The sequence below is a fragment of the Sorex araneus genome, chromosome 1 (genome assembly GCF_027595985.1).
Source record: "Sorex araneus isolate mSorAra2 chromosome 1, mSorAra2.pri, whole genome shotgun sequence".
NCBI lineage: Eukaryota > Metazoa > Chordata > Mammalia > Eulipotyphla > Soricidae > Sorex > Sorex araneus.
The window spans coordinates 17871988-17891297 of NC_073302.1; the positions used below are offsets into that span (position 1 = coordinate 17871988).

Sequence of the window (19310 nt, forward strand, 5' to 3'; positions counted from 1 at the left end):
CAGGATCCCTGGCCTCATTTATCTCAAGCCAGCGCACAAGATTCATCTCTCGGCCACACACTGTGCATCAAAGGCCCCCAGCACTGCCGTTACCTCAGCAAGCCCCCCACTGCCAGCTAAGACAGATCTGCTGCCGCCAGCTGCCACCAGAGATAAAGTGACTCTAATAACCAGTGGAGTCATTTGTGATGCACTTTTAATTGGATCAATTTCCTCTCAATCTTTGAAAATTGGATGCAATTTCATAATCAGAACATGGGGCTTTCTCCAGGTGGAAAACACAAACTAGTTCAGCATCACTTTAATGATCTGCTTTCCTTTGGCAGCTAGCAGAATAGAAAACAACAACAAAATCCCCAATAAAGCAAACCCCTCCCAGACCAAAAATAATAAAACTATTTTTGAGTAGCTCAGAGCAGTAAATGTTGTTTCCTTTGGTTTGCAAAGTCTCAGGAACCTTATTTACCACCAAATCCCTTACCCACTTATTGGAAAGTATAGAACTGCTTCTTCTTTTTTTTTTTTGAACATTAATTATAAGGATAAAACTGATGGTGGAAGCTGCATGTAGAATAGGGTGCCGGCAAATTTAAACCATAGGGGCTGAGGAGTGAGATTTAACTTTACACAGTGGTGCTTTGGTGCTGAATTCTGATCTGGATAGACCCTAAATGTTCTACAAGAATACAGTTACATAAAAGGAAGTCAACCAGCCATGGTATTCAACTGACTCCCGTCACCTCCCAAATCCCACAAGTAATAGACATGAACGCCAGTGATGAAGAAATAGTTCTCAATTATTTAATGTTTGACAGAGGAGTCAATTCCAAATAGTATGCACTCACTTGAGGACAGGTACAGAGTAAGGATCCAACAGTTCTGTTTTAGTAATGACAATTAGATGGGTCCACCCTCCCCACTCTGTAAGCACTGGCCCGTGTTGTGCAATTACCTGGGTAGTGCTTTGCACAGGTCAGCAGAGAGAGGTAGTATGAAAAATGATGAGCCCTAAAGACTACCCAAGGGTGTTTGCTGACTACATTAGCATTTCTGTTTGTTTATTCCCATCTGCCTATGCTTTGGCAAAATTCCAATCCATATGCTCCTTTAAAAGGCAAGCAATTTCCAGGCTAAAGTCTTCAGCACCGGCCAACTAGGGCGAATTCGTTCTCCGTCACATCTGCAGCTATAGACCCATCCAAGATGGCACAAAAACCCCAGAGCCAAGAGGTATTGCTTCCCGAAGTCACTGCATAGCTCCCGTGGTGGCACTAAATGAATGAGCTTTTCATACTGGAAAAGGTGATCAGATCGCAGGGACACTCGATCCAAAATGTCACGGAAAGGTGGAGCGGATCCCACTAAAGCATGCACTGAATGCAGCAGGGCTGAAGAAAAAGCATCACAGACGAAGCCCGTTGTAACAGGAAGGAAATCAGGAACGAGGGTCAGCAGAGCCATAAAGAGGAAAATCAACGAGGATTCAATAGAAGAGCAAATTGCAAACACAGACGTAAAAGACTCTCTACTGACGCCTTGAAGAAGAGGGCCTAAATTCTAATAAAACTTCAGCTAATCCCACCAAGTGTCCTATTTGGGGCAATGCATCTGCCGAAACTCTAAATTTGGGGCGGGGATAGGGTGGGAGGGATGGCATGGGAGAAAATACAAATGCAAATATAACACACTCAAGGACAGAGCTTCTAAAGTTCTAGACTAACGAGCCGGCAACGGAACACAAGCCGGAGTCTATTCTACAGCACCACCAACCACCATGGTATAAGGGAAGGAAAAGTTGGCCGGGGTGGGGGCGGGGGTGGGGGGGGAACGGAGGACACTGGCTACTCCTCACCCTCTACGGGGTCGAGTATCTTCTCAAGTGGTAGCTGTAAATCTTGATGCAGTGATCCCAACAGTCCAGGACCAGCAGCTGCCCCTTCGGGGTGAGGGCAATGCCCACGGGACAGGTGAGCCCCTCCCGAATCAGGACGCTGTAGCCCCCGCCCTTGGGGAAGTGGAGAATCTCCTTGCGGCTGCTGTCGGCCACGATGAGGTCCCCGCGGGCGTCCACGCACATGCCGGCGATGCAGCGGAAATCCTCGTTCTCCGAGAAGAAGTGGCTGATCTGGCGCCCCAGCTGCCCGTCGGGGCCCACGGAGCCGATGGAGAAGCCGCCCTCCAGGTGGTGCTCGTTCTGCCGGTTCTCCAGGTTGAGGCCCAGGCCCTGCGTGAAGTAGACGGTGCCCTCGGCGTCGCAGGTGACGAACTTGGGCCGCACGGCGCTGCAGAGGCAGCTGTACTTGACCACCCCGGCGGCCCGGTCCACGGTGAAGCACCAGAGCTTCCCGCCTTCCACGTCCGTCACCACGAACTGGCCCGACGGCAGGGCCGTGACGCCCCAGGGCTTGCTCAGCTGGCTCCGGTGGCAGGCCACGCAGTGGCCGTCCAGGGTGTAGACCTTGAGGGAGTTGTCGTAGCTGTCGGTGACGCCGATCAGCCCGTGGCAGTTCATGGCCACCGAGAGCGGGGTGAGGTTGGGCAGGTCGGCGCCCAGGAAGCTCAGCACGAAGCTGTCGATGCCGCTGGGGCTGCGGCGGATCTCCCTGAGGAAGCCTTTGCGGGTGAAGACCTGGATCCGGTAGTTGCCCCGGTCAGCGACCAGCACCTCGCCCTGGCCCGTCACGTAGAGGCTGACGGGCAGGTTGAACATGCCGGGCGTGCTGCCCTTCGCGCCCATCTTCTTCAGGAAGAGGCACTGCTGGATGCTGGCGGCGGCGGCGGCCTCGGGGCCCCGCTGCTTGGCCGGCGAGGCGCGCGGGCTGCCGCCCTCCTCGGGGCTCATGTCCATCTCGCGGAAGGTCACGGAGGAGGATGAGGCCGCCGCGGCCGCCGCCGCCGCCTCCAGGGCCCAGCAGTCTTCCAGGTTGACCGTCCGGGGCTTCTTGACGGCCTGGCCGATCTGGAGGGGGCCCACGTGGCCCACCTTCAGGAGCTCCACGTCCTGCAGGACGAGCTCCCGGGGCAGGCTGGCCGTGAGCTCGGGCTCCTCCTCGTCAGCCGTCTCCTCCAGCAGCGCCACGTCGGCCTGCTTGATCTTGGCCAGGAAGTAGTCGCAGCGGGACACGGCCTGCACCTCGGCGATGTTCAGCAGGTAGCTCTGCTCCTCCACCACCTGGCTGTTGGACTTCTCGGCCTCGGCCAGGGAGCCCGTGAAGAACTTGCGCGAGCGGGCCAGCTCCTCCTGGACCCGGCGCTCCTCGTGCCCGTACTCCTGGAGGACGGCCTTGTACCGGGCCTGCAGGTCCTTGGAGATGCCGTCCAGGGCCACCTTGCGCCGCTGCAGCTCCCCCATCAGCTCCCGCAGGCGGGCCAGCTTCTCGCCGAAGTCCCGGCGCCGCTCCTCGGCCGCCTCCTTGACGGGGAGGGTGCAGTGGCCGGGGGGCTGGTGGTCGGCCTCCCGGCACGGCTCGCACAACACCACGCCGCAGCTCCGGCAGAACTGGCGGGGCAGGCGGCGCCCGCACGCCCGGCACATGAGCAGCCCCACGGCCTCGCTGAGGCCCGCCGTGTCGATGATCTTCAGCACCGTCAGGTTGTCGGTCAGCTGCGTCAGGCTGGTGATGCGGGTGATCTTGCTGCAGAAGGGGCAGCGGACCCCGTTGATGCTGCTGGCCAGGAGCTTCTCCAGGCACTGGCGGCAGATGGTGTGGCCACAGTGCAGGAGCTTGGGCCGCAGCTGCTCCTCGGTGAAGGACTCCATGCAGATGGGGCATTCGAGCACTTCCCGGAGGGCGTCCAGGTTCAGGTGAGAGGCGGCAGCGGCCGCCATCGCTGGTCCTTAAGACGGGTTCCTCACAGCCCAGACGGAAGAAGCTCAGCAGTCATGCTCCAGGGGCTCAGGTCTGCTGAAGAAGGAGGAGAAACAGTACTTATTTATTTATTTATTTATTTATTTATTTATTTATTTATTTATTTATTTATGTTTGGCTTTTTTTTTGGGGGGGGGTCACACCCGGCGATGCTCAGGGGTTACTCCTGGCAGTGCTCGGGGGACCATAATGGGATGCAGGGGGGATCGAACCCAGGACAGCTGCATGCAAAGCAAATGCCCTCCCCAAGAAACATCATTTAATCCTCACCATGTACAAAGTCGCGAAGGAACTACTTGAGAGGCTAGTTACCAACCACCCACTTAGTTAACAAACAGCATCGCCGTCTACCTGTGCTAGGTAATGGCTAGTACAGGGCAGGGACAGGTAAAGACATTGCACAGCAGATACAAATACTGATTTTTAGATATGTCTGATACTCAGCTGTGTGACCTGAAGGAAATGACTAAGCTTCCCAAAGCTCCGTTTACACTCATTAGCCAGCTGTAAAATTGAATTGACAGGGTCCACCGTCTACGATTTTTGGAAGGGTGCAGAGATGAAGGATGCACGTGGGAATGGAACTGGCCAGCAACGTGCTGGGCGTGTTTGATAACAGTGACTAGTGTAAAATGGAGCAAAGGCTACAATTCCCAATTCATACAAAGAGAAGAATAAGACGAAATTCTCAAAGAGCGGTACACAAACTTCTGTAGGAGTCAGTGGCTAGAGTAAGATGCTCCGGCCAGAGGAGCCGAGAAGACAGATACTGGTGAGGTGTGCTGAGGCCACGAGGAATCAGGTCACTTACAACAAAGAAAGGGCAAAAGCACAGAAGCCTTTACAACAACTGTTGGGGTTAACTGTCATATTTGGGGAACCGAGGACTCATCTAGACTGATGGAAGAGTCGTGTGAGCAGATGGGCAGCCAACATTTTTCACCAGAGAATACACGCGGTTTCCACTTATCTTTCCTCCTACCTGTTGACCCATCCACCCAGCTAACACTAGGTGCCAGGTACCGAACTAGATACTAAGATTTTCGGGACATAAAGCCTCCCTTACAGATACAGATGCTCATACTTTAGGAAAAAGAGATAAGGTACGTAGGAAAATAATGAAAGGCAGAAGGCGGGATCACAAATATCAGCTAAGTTTGATGGAGGCTAAGGGCAGTTCACTGTGACTTGAAATAATTTCCCGAGGCAAGCTAGCTCGGTAGAGATCTGAAGGGATGCAGAGATCCTGGGGCGGGGGGGGGAAAGGCACAGCCCCCACAAAGTTTAGAAAGCAGGGGGAAGCCTGGCGGATTAGAAAAGACAACAAAGAATCGAAGCCTCCCTGGGCGTTTCCTCATCTGTGAAACAGGACAGACGCTGCCTTCACAAATGCAGTGCCAGGACCCAGCGCAGTCCTGTTGGGAGTATATAAAACGCTAGCGTTTTGTTAGCACAAAGACAGATTTAGTTCTGCAGTGACATTTAGTTCTCTCATGCATCGGTTAAAGGAGGAGGAAAGAAAAGTTCCTGGTGCGGAGAGGTAAACTGGGGGAATGAGTGTCAGCAGTCTTCAGAGTCACAGGGAGGGGCGCAGTGCAACAACACCGGCTGTGGAGTTGGGGCCCGCTCAAAATAGAGCAAGACCCACGCTGGCTGGAGTGGGGAGGGAGGAAGTGGGGTCGGGGAGGCTGAGACTGCTTTGGGTATCACGGCAGCAATGCCGGGGGAGGCAGTGGGGAGGCTGAAGCAGGGAGCAGAAGGCAAACACAGAAAGCCACCTTTGAGCAGCCCCCTGGCAGCGCAGCCGGGAAGATCTGTCAGTGCTTCAGGGTGGGGCAATGCTGAAGCCTGGGCAGCCCGGAGAGCTCTGACGCAAGCAGGAGCAATTTTCAAAAACGGTAGGGCCTTACGGAGGCAGTTTATTTTGGGCCTGGAACAGCCCCTGCCGCACGCAGGCCTGCCAGGAATACTCCCAGTTGCCTCGGTCCACGTATGCTCGTGAGGTAGAACCACAGAGACGGCGATGGCCTGCAGCGTTCCGGCACCGCCACTGTGTCCCTCCAGCTGGAGGGACTCGACCCGGCAAGGTGAAGCACGTGGGTCAAGTCAGCCTGTCTCCGAATCGTCCCTCTGCACCTGGGCCGTCTTGTGACAGGCAGAGGATGGACCAGCAAGGAGAAAGGAGAGGGGAGAGGACAGGTCTGCTGGGGTGAAGGCCAATGCAGCAAGCGGAGGACAGCTTTGCAAATACCACCCATTCTTTGGTGCATGTCGAAAAAAGGAGGCGCTTGGCGCAGAGATAGGGATCAGAGATCTCCTCTGTATCCGGGCCATCTCCAGCAGCTCTGTGCCGTTCAGCTGAAGTCAACCCCACATGTCCTTCTAGTGGATGAGAAGTGTGTAAGTTGCAGCTGGTATTCACAGCGTTAGATACTCTCCTTGACAAAAGTTATATACTTACAGTTCATTTAATTGTCATAATGTCCTATACAGGAGGAACTATTTTTATTGCCCTGCTTTGCAGGTGAGGAAACTAAGTCTCAGGAAAACTGGCTCAAACATTGTTTAACCCAACGTTACCTTAAGCTTTTTCTTTTCTTTCTTTCTAACTGTCACGGAACACTTATTAACAGGTGTTCCTCTCTAGCTCTTACTCTAGGAAGTTCTGTTTTGTGGCATATAATTTTCTGCACCACTAAGAAAGAACAATATGAGCTAGGCTGACTTATTAGCTCAGTGACCCACACCCACACACCAAACCGTGGTACCCATGACTCAAATGCACGCCTCCACTCAGTAACACATCACCACATATCATGAATCTATATGTTTCATGAGAGTATCTGAAATGGCGAAATGATGGATGTTGCCACTGGTCTGGGGGCAACAGCATACGAGATAAACCACAGAAACCTCCGCTCAGAACCTCTGCAAGCCTTCTAGATTCTAGAACTATGGTTTCAATTCCCTCTTCTGTCATCTGGGACAACAGACTGAGGGTGACATTTGGTGTTTGGATTCAAAGCATGTTACCTTACAATGCACAGGGACATCTGTTCTTTCCAGAACTGGCACTGAGGATCAGCTAATTAAACAACTCTGCCAAGTTGTAAAAATACCAGCAGATCCCACCCCCCCATCCCCCCACCCCCAGTTTTCAAGAATAGCATACCAACTCTTTCAAAAAAACTTGCCACCTCCCAATCTAAGCGATCACTGCAAAAATAATTTTTAAGTATGGCCCTGAGCACCGCCGAGCATGTGGGCTGAGCCCTGCCATGTCAGGCCCGGGCCCTGGAACACTGCCCGGTGTGGCCCCTAATTAAAACAGATACATTTACTGTGCCCGCATCAGTATTCCAAGTTTTCTCAACCGTTTACAGAATCACCGGACCCTTCTAAGGTGGAAGGTATCAATGATTCTTTTCCTTCAAGCTGGGAAACAAGAGTTTCCATCACTACAGCAGCAAGCTTGGAGACGGCCTCAGGTCTGGAAAGAGCCTGGACCACGTCTCCCTTTTCCATAACCGGGGTACACTGCTTTCAGCAGGATCCTGTGTAGACAAAGTCCCTCGTGACCAGAAGGGCGGCTCTGGACCCCAGTGGTAACACTGAGAACGAAGGATGCGGGTGAAGTTCAGTTAGGGCTCCATTCTGCTGAAAAGGGAAATGGACGGGTGAACGGGACTCTCCCCGTATCCCACGTCGATCAGCTATTGAAGCTAAAATCAGAACGAGCCCTCTACACTCTCAGCTTCCTTCATGACATGCCCTGCTGAATGCGTTTCCCGTTTATGCACTTTGCACTGTTGGTGTTGACCCTTCATCTTACCTGAGCTTACCACCCGCTTCATTCTTTTGGGCTGTGGTTAATACTGCAGTGTTTAGTCCACACAGACACTAACCCGGATCTCAGCTCCACATGAGAATGTGTCCAGCTGTGTTTCTCCTGACTGCCCTGGACCCTAAAGTTAAACCCCACGCTGATCTAGTGGGTTCCAACAGCCCATGCTAGAAATACTAGAGTAACATGTTAGGGGGAGACAAACTCATGGATGTCACAGTTCAAATCAAGTCACTGACCATGGCAAAGTTATTTAACTGCACTAAACTAGTTTCCTGACTTTATTGAAAGATGACTGATAGATAACTAGGGAAAATGCACCTAAGTAACTCGTAGCTATACAATGAAAGATTCTCCTGCATCATAATTTTAGTAGCAATCAAGAGCAATATTAACAGTAGTTAACAGTTCGGGGCTGGAGCAATAGCACAGCAGGTAGGGCGTTTGCCTTGCATGGGGCCAACCCGGGTTCGATTCCCAGCACCCCATATGGTCCCCTGAACACCACCAGGAGTAATTCCTGAGTGCAGAGCCAGGAGTAACCCTTGTGCATTGCCAGAAAAAGCAAAAAAACAAAAACAAAAAAACAGTAGTTAACAGTTCAAGTGTTAATGAAACCGTTTACAAGCTGCACTTTGAAAAGATAAAGAATTCTCTTCTATGGCATATAAAAATTAACCAAAGGACTGGTTATCTTTGAAAGACTGTTTGGTTTGGGGGCCACACCCGGCAATGCTTGGACATGACCTACTCTGCACTCTGCACTACTCCTGGCAGTGCGTGGGGGGCCATATGGGATGCTGGGGATTGAACACAAGTTGGCTGTGTGCAAGACAAGAACCCTACCCAGCGTGCCTTTGCTCTGGCCCCAACTTTGAGGAAACTAAATATCTATGCTAGAAAGCAATGAATAAACCAACTCACAACTTCTCTTGCCCAAGAAGCTGCTAGAGTTTCTTCTAGAAAGGAGTGATTGTGAAATGTGAGAATTAAGTCATCTCCAGAATTTATAGACTGAGATCACGAGAGAGAAATTAAGACACCGAATCACATGGCAGAACCAGGACTAACCGGAAGGAAGTGGGGTGGCGGGGTGAGAGGTGTATTAGTTTAAGAAAGTGGGTTCAGAAATCGGAACTTCTCGATGTGAACCCCAACTCTGCCACTTCCTCTGGAAACAAGGGCAAGTTACCAGGCCTGGTTTCAGCTTAATCTAAGAAAAGGGGCTTTAAAATAGCACCTCCCTCACGAGGTTACTGTAAAGATTAAATGCAATGATATATATACAAATCATTTTTAAGTACCGTGCCAAGGCAGACAAGCAATTAACTGCGGTAAAAGTTTTTAGCAGTAGAGGCAGCAGCCTATGGGAAGAAATTAATAGGCACTTTCCAACAGGCTGACTGGACCCACGACACCAGCCTTCCGAGAAGATTGCTTTACGGATCTCAAAAACACAGGATTAGAGATGGCCTGAGGTTTCAAGTATCCATCCATCACTTCTCAGCTAGTGTGAAATCTCCACCCCGGGCTTTAGTTCCTGCCATGAAGTTTTCTAGATGCCCTTATTTCCTCTACCTCTGTTTGTGCTGTTGGAGTTGTAAGTCATAAACAAAACCAGAGAACTTTGTGCAGTACGTGAACAGGGTTACTGCACACCTACGGAGTCCAACTCCAGAAAAACACGAGATACATCATTCTGAGCAAAACCAGATTGGAACAGAGCTCTGCACATGAAAACAAACAAACAAAGACGTATCAGATGATTTCCTTTCACAGGATATAAAGGCCCATCCCACCACGGACTGGTTTGACTGCCGTGCTTCCTACTAGGACAGCTGTCTGAACTTGAAGGGGATGCTGATCAAGTGCATACCCATCTCGGGCTGCCAATGACCACCACTGTTGAGGTGGCTAATAGGGCGGGTTTAAAGAAAGTCACAGACACCCCCTTGGGAGTATTTTTAGGGCATTTAGGCTAAGATGAACCCAACAAGTGGGGTTTCCTAGGAAACACAGGGATGGCCCCAAAACTGTTCAGGTAACATAAAACTATCCATAAGGAAGAGTTTCTGGGAAAGGAAATTGTTAGCTAAAACATCGAAAGGGCAGTAACTGAAGTCAATAATAGAATTTGCTGGGAAAACATCTGTCTGTTCCTTCTCTAAAACTGTAGGCCCTAGAGAGGGTCCCTTACATCTTCCACAGGTATCTAGGTACCACCAATACTGCCAGCACAGCATTCTGCGTTTTGCAGGAGACATCCAACTCTCCTTCTGTTCCCCTCTATCTACAAAACAAGAAACAATGAGGAAAAGAACCGAAAGCAGATAGTGGGAAAAGGTACAGAGGAGATGAGGATCTGGAAGAGACTAATGAGGCTGCTTAGAATCAATGAAGTTCAGAAATGCCACATTCAATTACCTTCCTCTAGAAAAGAAAAATCCTGTGTTTTAGGTACTTTTTATCTATCGTCTCTTAGTCTCATTAAGTGTGAAGCACGTGGTATTCATTTGCAGACATCATAAAGCGAAGGGGGCGGGCAACCAGTTCAAGGTCTTATGGTTGCTAAACAATGGAACTGAGATTAAAATGCAAAATTTGAATTCAGATTTTAGTAGATCTCAAAACTTGAGATCCAGGTCTGTCAACTCTTAGCCATAAAACTGGACTCAAAATAGTTCCTCCCTAGTTGATCAGACTATGGTTCCCGCGGAGCGCTCTGGCTGAGTGGCATGTCAAGTTACTCCGGAATGAAGATCTCCCTCTGACATAACTGGGGGAGGGAGGGTTCCCCGGGTGGCACATTAGCGTGTGTGCAGTACAGTGCAAGGGCTTTTCCAAATGGACTGTTTGGCTCCAAATGGGGCCAGGGTGATAGTATAGCGGGTAGGGCATTTGCTCGAATGTGGCCAACCAGGTTCAATCCCTGGCATCCCATATGGTTCCCCGAGCACCGCCAGGAGTAATTACTGAGTGCAGAGCCAGGAGGAACCCCTGAGCATCGCTGGGTATGACCCCCCAAAAAAACAAGACAAAACCAAAAAACCAACCACATTGGACTATTCTGTAGACACGGGACTGCGGGTTCTTAGGTGACAGAGAAGCTGTTCTCTTTAGAATTGCCTCCGCCCGCCCTTTGCCACTTGCTCTGTAACGTTGGGTACAACCTTTGTTTGTTTGTCTGTAGGCCACACTCCGTGGTGCTCAGGGCTTACTCCTGGCTCTGCACACAGGAATCATTCCGGTGGGGCAGGGTGGGGGGGGTACTATATGGTTGCCAGGATCCAATCCAGGTTGGCCGCATGCAAGGCAAGCATCCTCCCCACTGTACTATCACTTTGGCCCCTGGGTACATCATTTAAGGCAGACTGGAAATCAAGTTTCCAAACGTCTTTGGCCTACTGCTGTCTTAGAAATCACTGTGTTCCCTGGGAAATCTAAAAAAGAATTTTTAGATTTAAATCTTTTTAAATCTAAACATTTAAAAAGAACAAAGAGTGACAGAGAGCCCAGTGCCACCATAAACTACATCTAAGGCGACTACCACTGCCACCCCCCACCCCCAACACACACACACACACACGCGCACACACACACACACACACACACACACCACCCCCAGCAGAAGTGCAGAAGTACCCATTTAGGGGGTATTGATTTAACCTATTCTTCTCATCTGTCCAAACAGGGACTAGTACCTAGATTATTGACCAATCACTGGCAGGATCAATTCAGATAACACAATACTAAGCACTCAGTAAATGCAGCTGTATGCAGCTGTTTGCATTTTTAATTGGCTGAGACTGTAAGGGGGGGTGTTTGTTCAGGATCACCATGGAGAAGAGCAGAGAGGATCCTGGCCTCTAGCTGACTAGATTCTTCAGTTCCCATTATGCAATTTCCCTGGGGGTATATGAGGATATTCCCCCAAATTTCACCTGCTGCCGGAGCCCTCCCAGTTTTCTGAACCCTCTCCCAGGATGTCATAACTAGCCTGAGAGCTGAGAGAGCACTAGGGCGGGTGGGAAAACCAAAGGGCAAAAGTATCTCCAGCCTCAGTCGCTGCTACGGAGTGCTGTTTAAATCCAGGTCCTCCACACCTCACCCACTAGTACACCTCGTCCCATCTGCAGAATTCCTTCTCTCAGCAACCCATCTGGGCCTAGTCAAAGAGCAAATACTAAGTCAAGGGCTCCTCCAGCCCCAATGAGAGATGGACAGTGACACTATGTAATTCTGTGTGTGTTTAGGGCCACAGCTGGCAGTGCTCAGGGGCGGCTCCCACTGTGCATATGCGGGTGGAGGGGGTCTAACCACTCGCTTCCAGGGACCACATTCAGGCCTCCTGCGTGCAAAGCATGTGCCATCGAGTCCTCTCTGTAGCCTCCAGGGCAATATTTTCACCAAGAGAGAGTTGTGCTGAGATAATAAAGACTAAGTAGGTGCCAGGAAGGGAAAAGAAAAGGGAAGGAAGAGTAGGAAGAGTAGGAAGAGAAGGAAGAGAAGGAAGAGAAGGAAGGGAGGGAGGGAGGGAGGAAGGAAGGAAGGAAGGAAGGAAGGAAGGAAGGAAGGAAGGAAGGAAGGAAGGAAGGAAGGAAGGAAGGAAGGGAGGGAGGGAGAGAGGGAGGGAGGGAGGGAGGGAGGAAGGGAAAGGGAAGGAAGGAAGGAAGGAAGGAAGGAAGGAAGGAAGGAAGGAAGGAAGGAAGGAAGGAAGGAAGGAAGGAAGGAAGGAAGGAAGGAAGGAAGAGAAGGGAGGCAGACAGGCAGTGGGAGAAGGATGAATATTCAGGATTACTGCTACCTGAAAATGGGTTTCAGCGACGGGCCCTCAGGAAAGCCCGTTCCTAGGCCTCAGTTTCCTTACATGTAAAACTCATTTCGAGAGACCGTGCTGGGTTGGGTTGTTTGGGAAACTGGGTGAGAAAGCAGCTGTAAACCAATGCAGTTACCAGATGCCGAGCACTTGCTCTGCATCCCACACTGAGCTCTGGAATGCACACCACGGAAGAGTCACACGCCGATGACGGCCACATCTTATACTGAAGAACCGAGCAGAGAGCGGCTGTAGAGCCAGTGTGAACCCGGGTTCTCTGACTCTAGAACAGCGCTCCTCCGCTCCGGCACTACTGACCTTCACTTGGGCCAGGACGGGGAGCACACGCACGTGCACTGCGGGGCGTTTTACCAGGAGCTCTGGGACCCATCTCCTAGCATCCCGGGACCCCAACTGTGACCATCAGAAATGCCAAGTCTTCCCCGGAGGACTGAAAGTGGCGGGGGTGGGGTAGGGGGGAGAAACGCCAAATGAGAACTCTAAAAAAGGCCCAAGTCCCGAGCATCCCCCCATCCCTGTCACTTGTCTCTCACCCCGCCTGGACACCTCATTCACGGAGCCACTTCAAGCTGCCCAGGACCTCGGCCAGGATGAATGCAACCTGCTTATGTAACCCGTGCAGAGCACGGCGCCTGGCACTCCAGTCCCACCATCCCCAGGAAGTCCCACACTATCTGCTGGCACTCTCACTTGGCTGGAGAGGGGACGGGGAAAGGAGCGCATAAGGCGGATGACCTTGGGCAGCTTCCTGCTCCTGGGCCCCCGGAGAGTACTCTCAGGGCTCCGGATGGACCAGCCGCACTGGTGCCTCCTGCGGGGGGGGGGGGGGGGGGGCGGGGGGGTAGCAGTCTTTGGTGCATGAAACTCAGCCCCTCCCCCTAGCCAAGTTAGGCTCTTCCCACGACGTCAGCCTGATCTCTCAGTACACTGAGGAACTTGGCTGCCGATCGCCCTCAACTCTGCTAAACTTCACGGGCTCCTCTTGGGTTTCCTACGTGGCGCCTGGGTCTGGGAGCACGGGGTGGGGCGGGGGGGGGAGGGGGGGAGAAAGCAAAAGTGGGAGGACGCCTCGGGCTTCGTGCACAGACTTCAGAAAAACTGCTTCCGCGGCCCCAAACAACCGGTGCACAAATACATGCCGAGTCCTTTAATCCTGCAGCCCCACCCTCGCATCCCACCCTCTCCCAAGAGCATTCCCAGCCTCCTCCACTCTCTTGCAACCCTCACCGACTATCTCGGACCCAGACCCCCGTAATCCCAGCGCCCCGATCTCAGCGGCCGTGGAAACCTACGTGACAGCTGCAACCCCCATCCCATCCCCACCTCCCCGACACACTTCCCCTTTCTGCACCAGCCCCCCCCACATCCCATCTGCGGGCCCTCAAAACCGTGCTCTCCTCCCTTGTTTGGTTGGACCCCCCCCCACCCCGGGGTCCGGTGCTGCCGAGTGCTGCCTGCAAACCGTACCCCCCCCCCGGCGGCACCCCTCCTTTGGGCGTACAAGATACATCTTCCCGCTGGCTGCCTGCCCCAGCAAAGACTCACCCCCTGAATCCACCCCCTCCAGCCCCACCCCCACCCCGACCCCCCTCCATCCCATCTGGAAGATGCTTCCTGCTTAGCAAATTAGAAGATCCTGTTCCCTCCGGTCTCCGATCTATTGCACCCCGCCGCCCCCGCCCGAGAGCCCGAGATTCTGCACCCCACATCTCACCCGGGGACGCGGGGCGGGGGGTGGCAATTCCTGCACGTTTCCGAAGTTCTGCGCCCCCGCCGGGGCCCTCGGCTTCTCCCTCCCCTCCTGCCAGATGCTGCGCCCTCGGGGCTCTCCTCGGGGTCCCCACCCGCCTTCTCCCCTCTTAAGCTCCCGGGATGGTGCAGCCCGTTACCGTCTCTGAGCCCGTCCCAGAGCTGCATCTCCCGGGGGGCGCCTCTGAGCCCCCCGCCCTTCCCGAGCCTGTGCCGCTCCCCTCCCCACCCCACCCCCACCCACCCCCCGGTCCTGCCGCGCAAATCCAGCCCCCAGCCCTGGCCAGCCGCGGCCCCACGCCCGCACCGTGCCCCCCCACCCCCGCCGAGCCGCCGGGGCCCGCGACTCCGACCATCCTTCCCGCCCCCCTACCTGACCGCCCGCGGCTCCGACGCGTCCACCGCCGCCAGCCCACCCGCCCGCCGCCCTCTGCGCACGCGTCGCCGCGCGCGCCCCTTTGGCGGGCGCCGATTCATCAAGCCAGCTGTCCGTCATTTAGCACCGCCCTCCCGCGCTCCGAGGCATTCTGGGACTTGTAGTCCATTGGCGGCCGTCCCCGAGGCCTGGTAGGGACGAGCCCTGAACCGAGGGTCATAGGGACTGGGCCACTCAGCACTCCAGTAGATGGCCACAAAAGTGGCCTGCCCACGTTCTCGGAACCATTTTAGACCTACACCAGAGTTCACGGTGAGACGACAATCTGTGGTCCAGCCCGTTTGCTGAATTAAAACCCGGAACGATCCCAAGTCAACTTGGACACTTCATTCAGACTCAACTATCCCATCTGAGTAATGGGAAAGGAAAGCTTATTGCTTCTATCCTAGACAAAGCACAGAATCTGACTCGGTTAGAAAGGTAGCCTTTAGGGACCTGTGTTCCTCCCTGCGCTCCCCAGATCCTGGAGATTAGTTTATCTGATGATCTGTTTGCTCTTGTGAAGGAGGCTGGGAGTAGGAAAGAGAACATACTAGGTAATTCGTTTTTCCGAGAGTTAAGGATAACCCACGAACCCAAACCCAAGAGGTCTGGCCTGCTGGGTGGTGAAGGCTGGTGCCCACCCCTCGAGGGACTTTGGAACTAGTCACTGGTTTCTGCAGGTGTCCATAGAGTATCTCTTAGGAATTGGAAAGGGGCTAAAGTGGCTTGAAATGCCAGTGACTGTATGTAACCTTGCACAGTGATCAGAGAGCAAACAAAAGCAATCACAAAACTGTTGTCTGGCTGCAGCTAAGCATTGGTCCCACAGACCCTGCGAGGTGAGACAACTCAATCAGGCAGCTAGACAGCGAAGCCCCAGGTGTAGAAGGAAAAAAATTGAGGTGGGAACCCAGCTTTGCCAGAGAACTCAACTCTCTTGATTGTTCTGTCCATTTCTTCCTCTATAAGTGGAGATGAGGTGCTAGGAAGTTTAGCTGAGATTTTGAATATAGTAGGGTGCTTTGCCCTTGATTAATGACACCTTGTATCACTGTCATCCCACTGTTCATCGATTTACTCGAACGTGTGCCAGTAACGTCTCCATTCGTCCCAGCCCTAAGATTTTAGCAGCCTCTCCTTACTTTCCCAATGATTGGAGGCTCTTTCAGGGTCAGGGGAATGAGACCTGTTATTGTTACTGTTTTGGGCATATCACACGCCACAGGGAGCTTGCCAGGCTCTACCCTGCAGGCAAGATACTCTCGGTAGCTTGCTGGGCTCTCTGAGAGGCACATATATTTAATTTCCCTTTATGATGATATTTTGCGCGGCCATAATGGCACCTGTAAAAAAAAATCTGTAATTAACTCTTACACTCAATGGACTCCTATTCCAGAAGCCTCGACTCCTAGTAGTTCAGATACTGAGGGAAGTGGGGAGCTTGGTTGAGAAATTTCATAGCATCTTTGATTAGACTCATGGGCTCTTGGATGCCTGGGTCGGCACAAAACTCTCGGGCTGTAGCCTCAAGGGTGAGGCCCATTTGCCAGGCAGGACAGATAATACAGATAAAGCTTTCACAGTGCATGTGACTAACCTTGGTTCCATCTCCCACACTGGCATGAATGACCCCTGAGAATGGCCTAGTATTGTCCTAAACCCAAAATAAATAAGAATTTAGATGCTGGAGCTATAGAACAGCGACTGGGGCACTTGTTTTGTATGCATCTACCGGGTTCAATCTTCTACACCTCATATGTTCATCAGGAGAGATCCCTGAGCTCAGAGCCAAGATAAGTGTAAGATAACATAGCCTCAGGTAGTTTAGGTTTATTGGGTTGTTCCCATCACAGTGCTCCCATCCCTCTGTGTATATTTGTAACTTCTTTCTTTGTGTTCTGTTGACTTATTGTTTTTCTCTTCTCCTTGAGTCCTTTACATAGTTTATTCAGAGCCATGTCCTTTTGTATGGACACAGGAAGACTGTAGCAAATGCTATGCTTTTGTAACCTGGAGTTATTTGACTCTGCATGATTTTTCCCCCTGGGTATCTGTTCTCTCAACCTAAGCCTCAGCTGCCCTTACTTCCTAGCACCCCCAAAAGCAGGGTCCGGATGAGGGATGAGAGACAGACCCAGGGCAAGCGGTGAGTTGTGTGCTACCCTGGCATTGAGATGGGCCTGGCCAAAGTGCCTAATGCTTAACTATAAGTTAAGAGCTTGGTCATGGACAAATGCTGTCATGATCCAAAAAGGAATAACTAGATTCAGACCCTGCTAAGGTTAGGAATGATTAATCTGGCCTGAGTGCTGTATCTGAATCTGTGGCAAGATGTTGCCAGGAGAGCTGCCTTGCAAGCCTCAATGTATCTCTTGCTCTGTCCATACAAAAATAACTAGTATTAAGATGTGAATGAGTGTTTGGACTAAGGAAAGGAGAAAAACCTCTTAAGAGGTATTTTGCCTACAGGCAGTCAGGAAGGGCTTTCTTATGTTGATTTTACTACCTAGGCTACAGCCTAGGGGCAAGGGGGAGAGAGACAAAGAGGGGAGAGAGACAAGAGGGGGGCTGTGATAGATCCAGGGGGGGGGGTGACACCGGAGAGAATGGAATAAACAGCATCTGATGGATCAACCGATCAACCGGCTTGGCCCTCATTTCCTCCTCAGTCTGCCCCTGGCCCGGGCCAGTCCGGCTGGGTGAGCGGCCTGGGACCAACCCGCCTGGCAGATGTTTTTTACAGATAATCACGAAGCATCACGGGGTGTGGGCCAACCCCCTGTCTTCCCTCCCCAAATAAAAGAATTTATTTGTCATCCAGGGCCTGCTATTATTTTGATCAAGCAGACCAGAGCAAGTGGAGTCTGGAGCAGGTTGAAGGGCTTCTTGAGGGACTATAAGGTCCTCGGGCAGGGTTTGTTGGAAATTGTTGAGGCGCATAGACAGAGAGAACCGGGAGGGCCCAGGACAGGAGAGGGCCTTGTTTCTCCTGCCTCTCAGGATTCTTAAGAGTCCCATGGTGCTCAGGGGTGACTTCTGGCAAGGTGCCTGGGAGCAGAAACCAAAATGGGAGTAAGGGTAATAGTTTTCACACAACACACAGCAAGAGTGAAGATTAGACGGCTTTGCGGATCTGAAAGTTTGACTGGAGGACATGCTTTGCAGGTTGGAGCACCGAGTTTGATCCCAGGTACTGCATGGCTCCTGCAACACATATCCAGGAGTAGCCACCCCCACCCCCCTTCCTTTGGGGGGCTATGACTCCAAAACAAAAGAACAGACCCGAAAAGTTTAGCCCAACTGAAAACTTGGACATGCTGTTGAGTGTTAGCTCTCCTAACTGTTACCATCATTACTATTTTTTTTGGCTGAACATTCTTCTTTTTTTCCCTTATTATCAACTGAATTTCAAGGAGGAAGAGAAATTAATTGGTTTTTTTTTTTTGCTATTTTTTTTTGTTTTGGACCACCACACCCTGCTGTGCTAAGGAGCTACACTAAACTTAGTGGTGCTCAGGGAGTCACTCCAGGACCTAGGTAGGGGACCATGCAGTGCGGGGGGGGGGGGGAGGGGAATTCAAGGCTCCTGCATACAGAGCCCGTGCTCTGGTCCTTGAAGCCATCTCCCTGGCCCCAAAGGAAACCCTCTTAGGGATTTCCTAGGGAGAAAACTTAAGGAGTTAAAATTCTAATACATCTTAACCAAAATTGGATGTCTAGCTGTATAACTCCCTTTATCTCTGAAAAACACATTTCCCCCAAGCTTTGTGGTTTAAGCAGGACACGTTTGTGGGTAGAAGGAGGTGAGCAGGGGTGGTGCTGAAGAGAAGAGGGCTACTCTAAGAGCAGTGCTTGGGGCGCGAACCTGGTGGTACTCCAGGGACCATAAGATACTAAGGATCAAACCCGGGGCTCGTACATACAAAGTGTGTATTCCAGTTCTTGGAGCCATCTTCCCTCCCTTGCCCTATGTCTTATCTCCTTTACTGTGACGAAGGAATCTCAGGACAGCTGGCTTGGCTGGATCCTCAACCTCAGGGTCCCTCATAGGCTGAGTGTCATCTAACAGTCTGACTAGGCAAGGTGTGGTATCTAGAGCACCTAGGTTGTTGCCTGCAGGGCACAGTTCCGTAAGGGTTTTTGAGCTGATGGACTCATTTCCATGGTGGGAAGGAGCCCCTTTCATTTGGTTTGTTTTATCAGAACCAACCAGAGTGACTGAGCAAACCAATCAGAAGTCACAGTCTTTTGTAACCTAATCTCAGAGACACATACTCTTCATGTGACTGTTTTCTGTTGGTTAAAGGCAAGTTGCTCAAGTGGAAATGCTCATAACAAGCAATAATTATCAGGAGATGAGATCCTTGCTGGACATTTTAGTAGATTGTCCGTCCCTCTGGCCTAACCCTCCCCATCTCTCCTTCCCTTCCTCTATCTCTTATTTTGTTTCTATGCATATGCATATATCCATCTGTCTATTTATCTGCTTTTAGTCTACTGTCTGCTGAAATTCCATATGCCTTACTTCGATTGCTGGATTGCTGTGGGTTTAACATTTTAGCTTACACCAAGTACATTGTAATGACTTGATAG

At 51.7% G+C, this 19310-nt stretch overlaps 2 protein-coding genes across 7 annotated transcripts in view; one reads left to right on the forward strand and one right to left on the reverse strand.

The window, feature by feature from the left end:
* ASTN2 (astrotactin 2) overlaps positions 1 to 19310 on the forward strand; it is a 1092638-nt gene that overhangs the window by 809370 nt on the left and 263958 nt on the right. The gene's annotated exons all lie outside the window — the stretch shown is intronic.
* On the reverse strand, positions 780 to 14743 carry TRIM32 (tripartite motif containing 32). Of its 3 annotated transcripts, none has more exons than XM_055128320.1 (2): positions 14673 to 14743; positions 780 to 3905 (listed from the first exon to the last, which is right to left on the reverse strand). In XM_055128320.1, the coding sequence occupies exon 2, from the start codon at positions 3827 to 3829 to the stop codon at positions 1856 to 1858; it is 1974 nt and encodes a 657-aa protein (XP_054984295.1). In that variant the 5' UTR covers positions 3830 to 3905; positions 14673 to 14743; the 3' UTR covers positions 780 to 1855. The 3 variants fall into 3 exon arrangements, with proteins under 3 accessions (XP_054984295.1, XP_054984338.1, XP_054984392.1); XM_055128363.1 differs by having other exon boundaries at positions 780 to 3902; positions 14673 to 14725; XM_055128417.1 differs by lacking the exon at positions 14673 to 14743 and adding an exon at positions 14265 to 14461.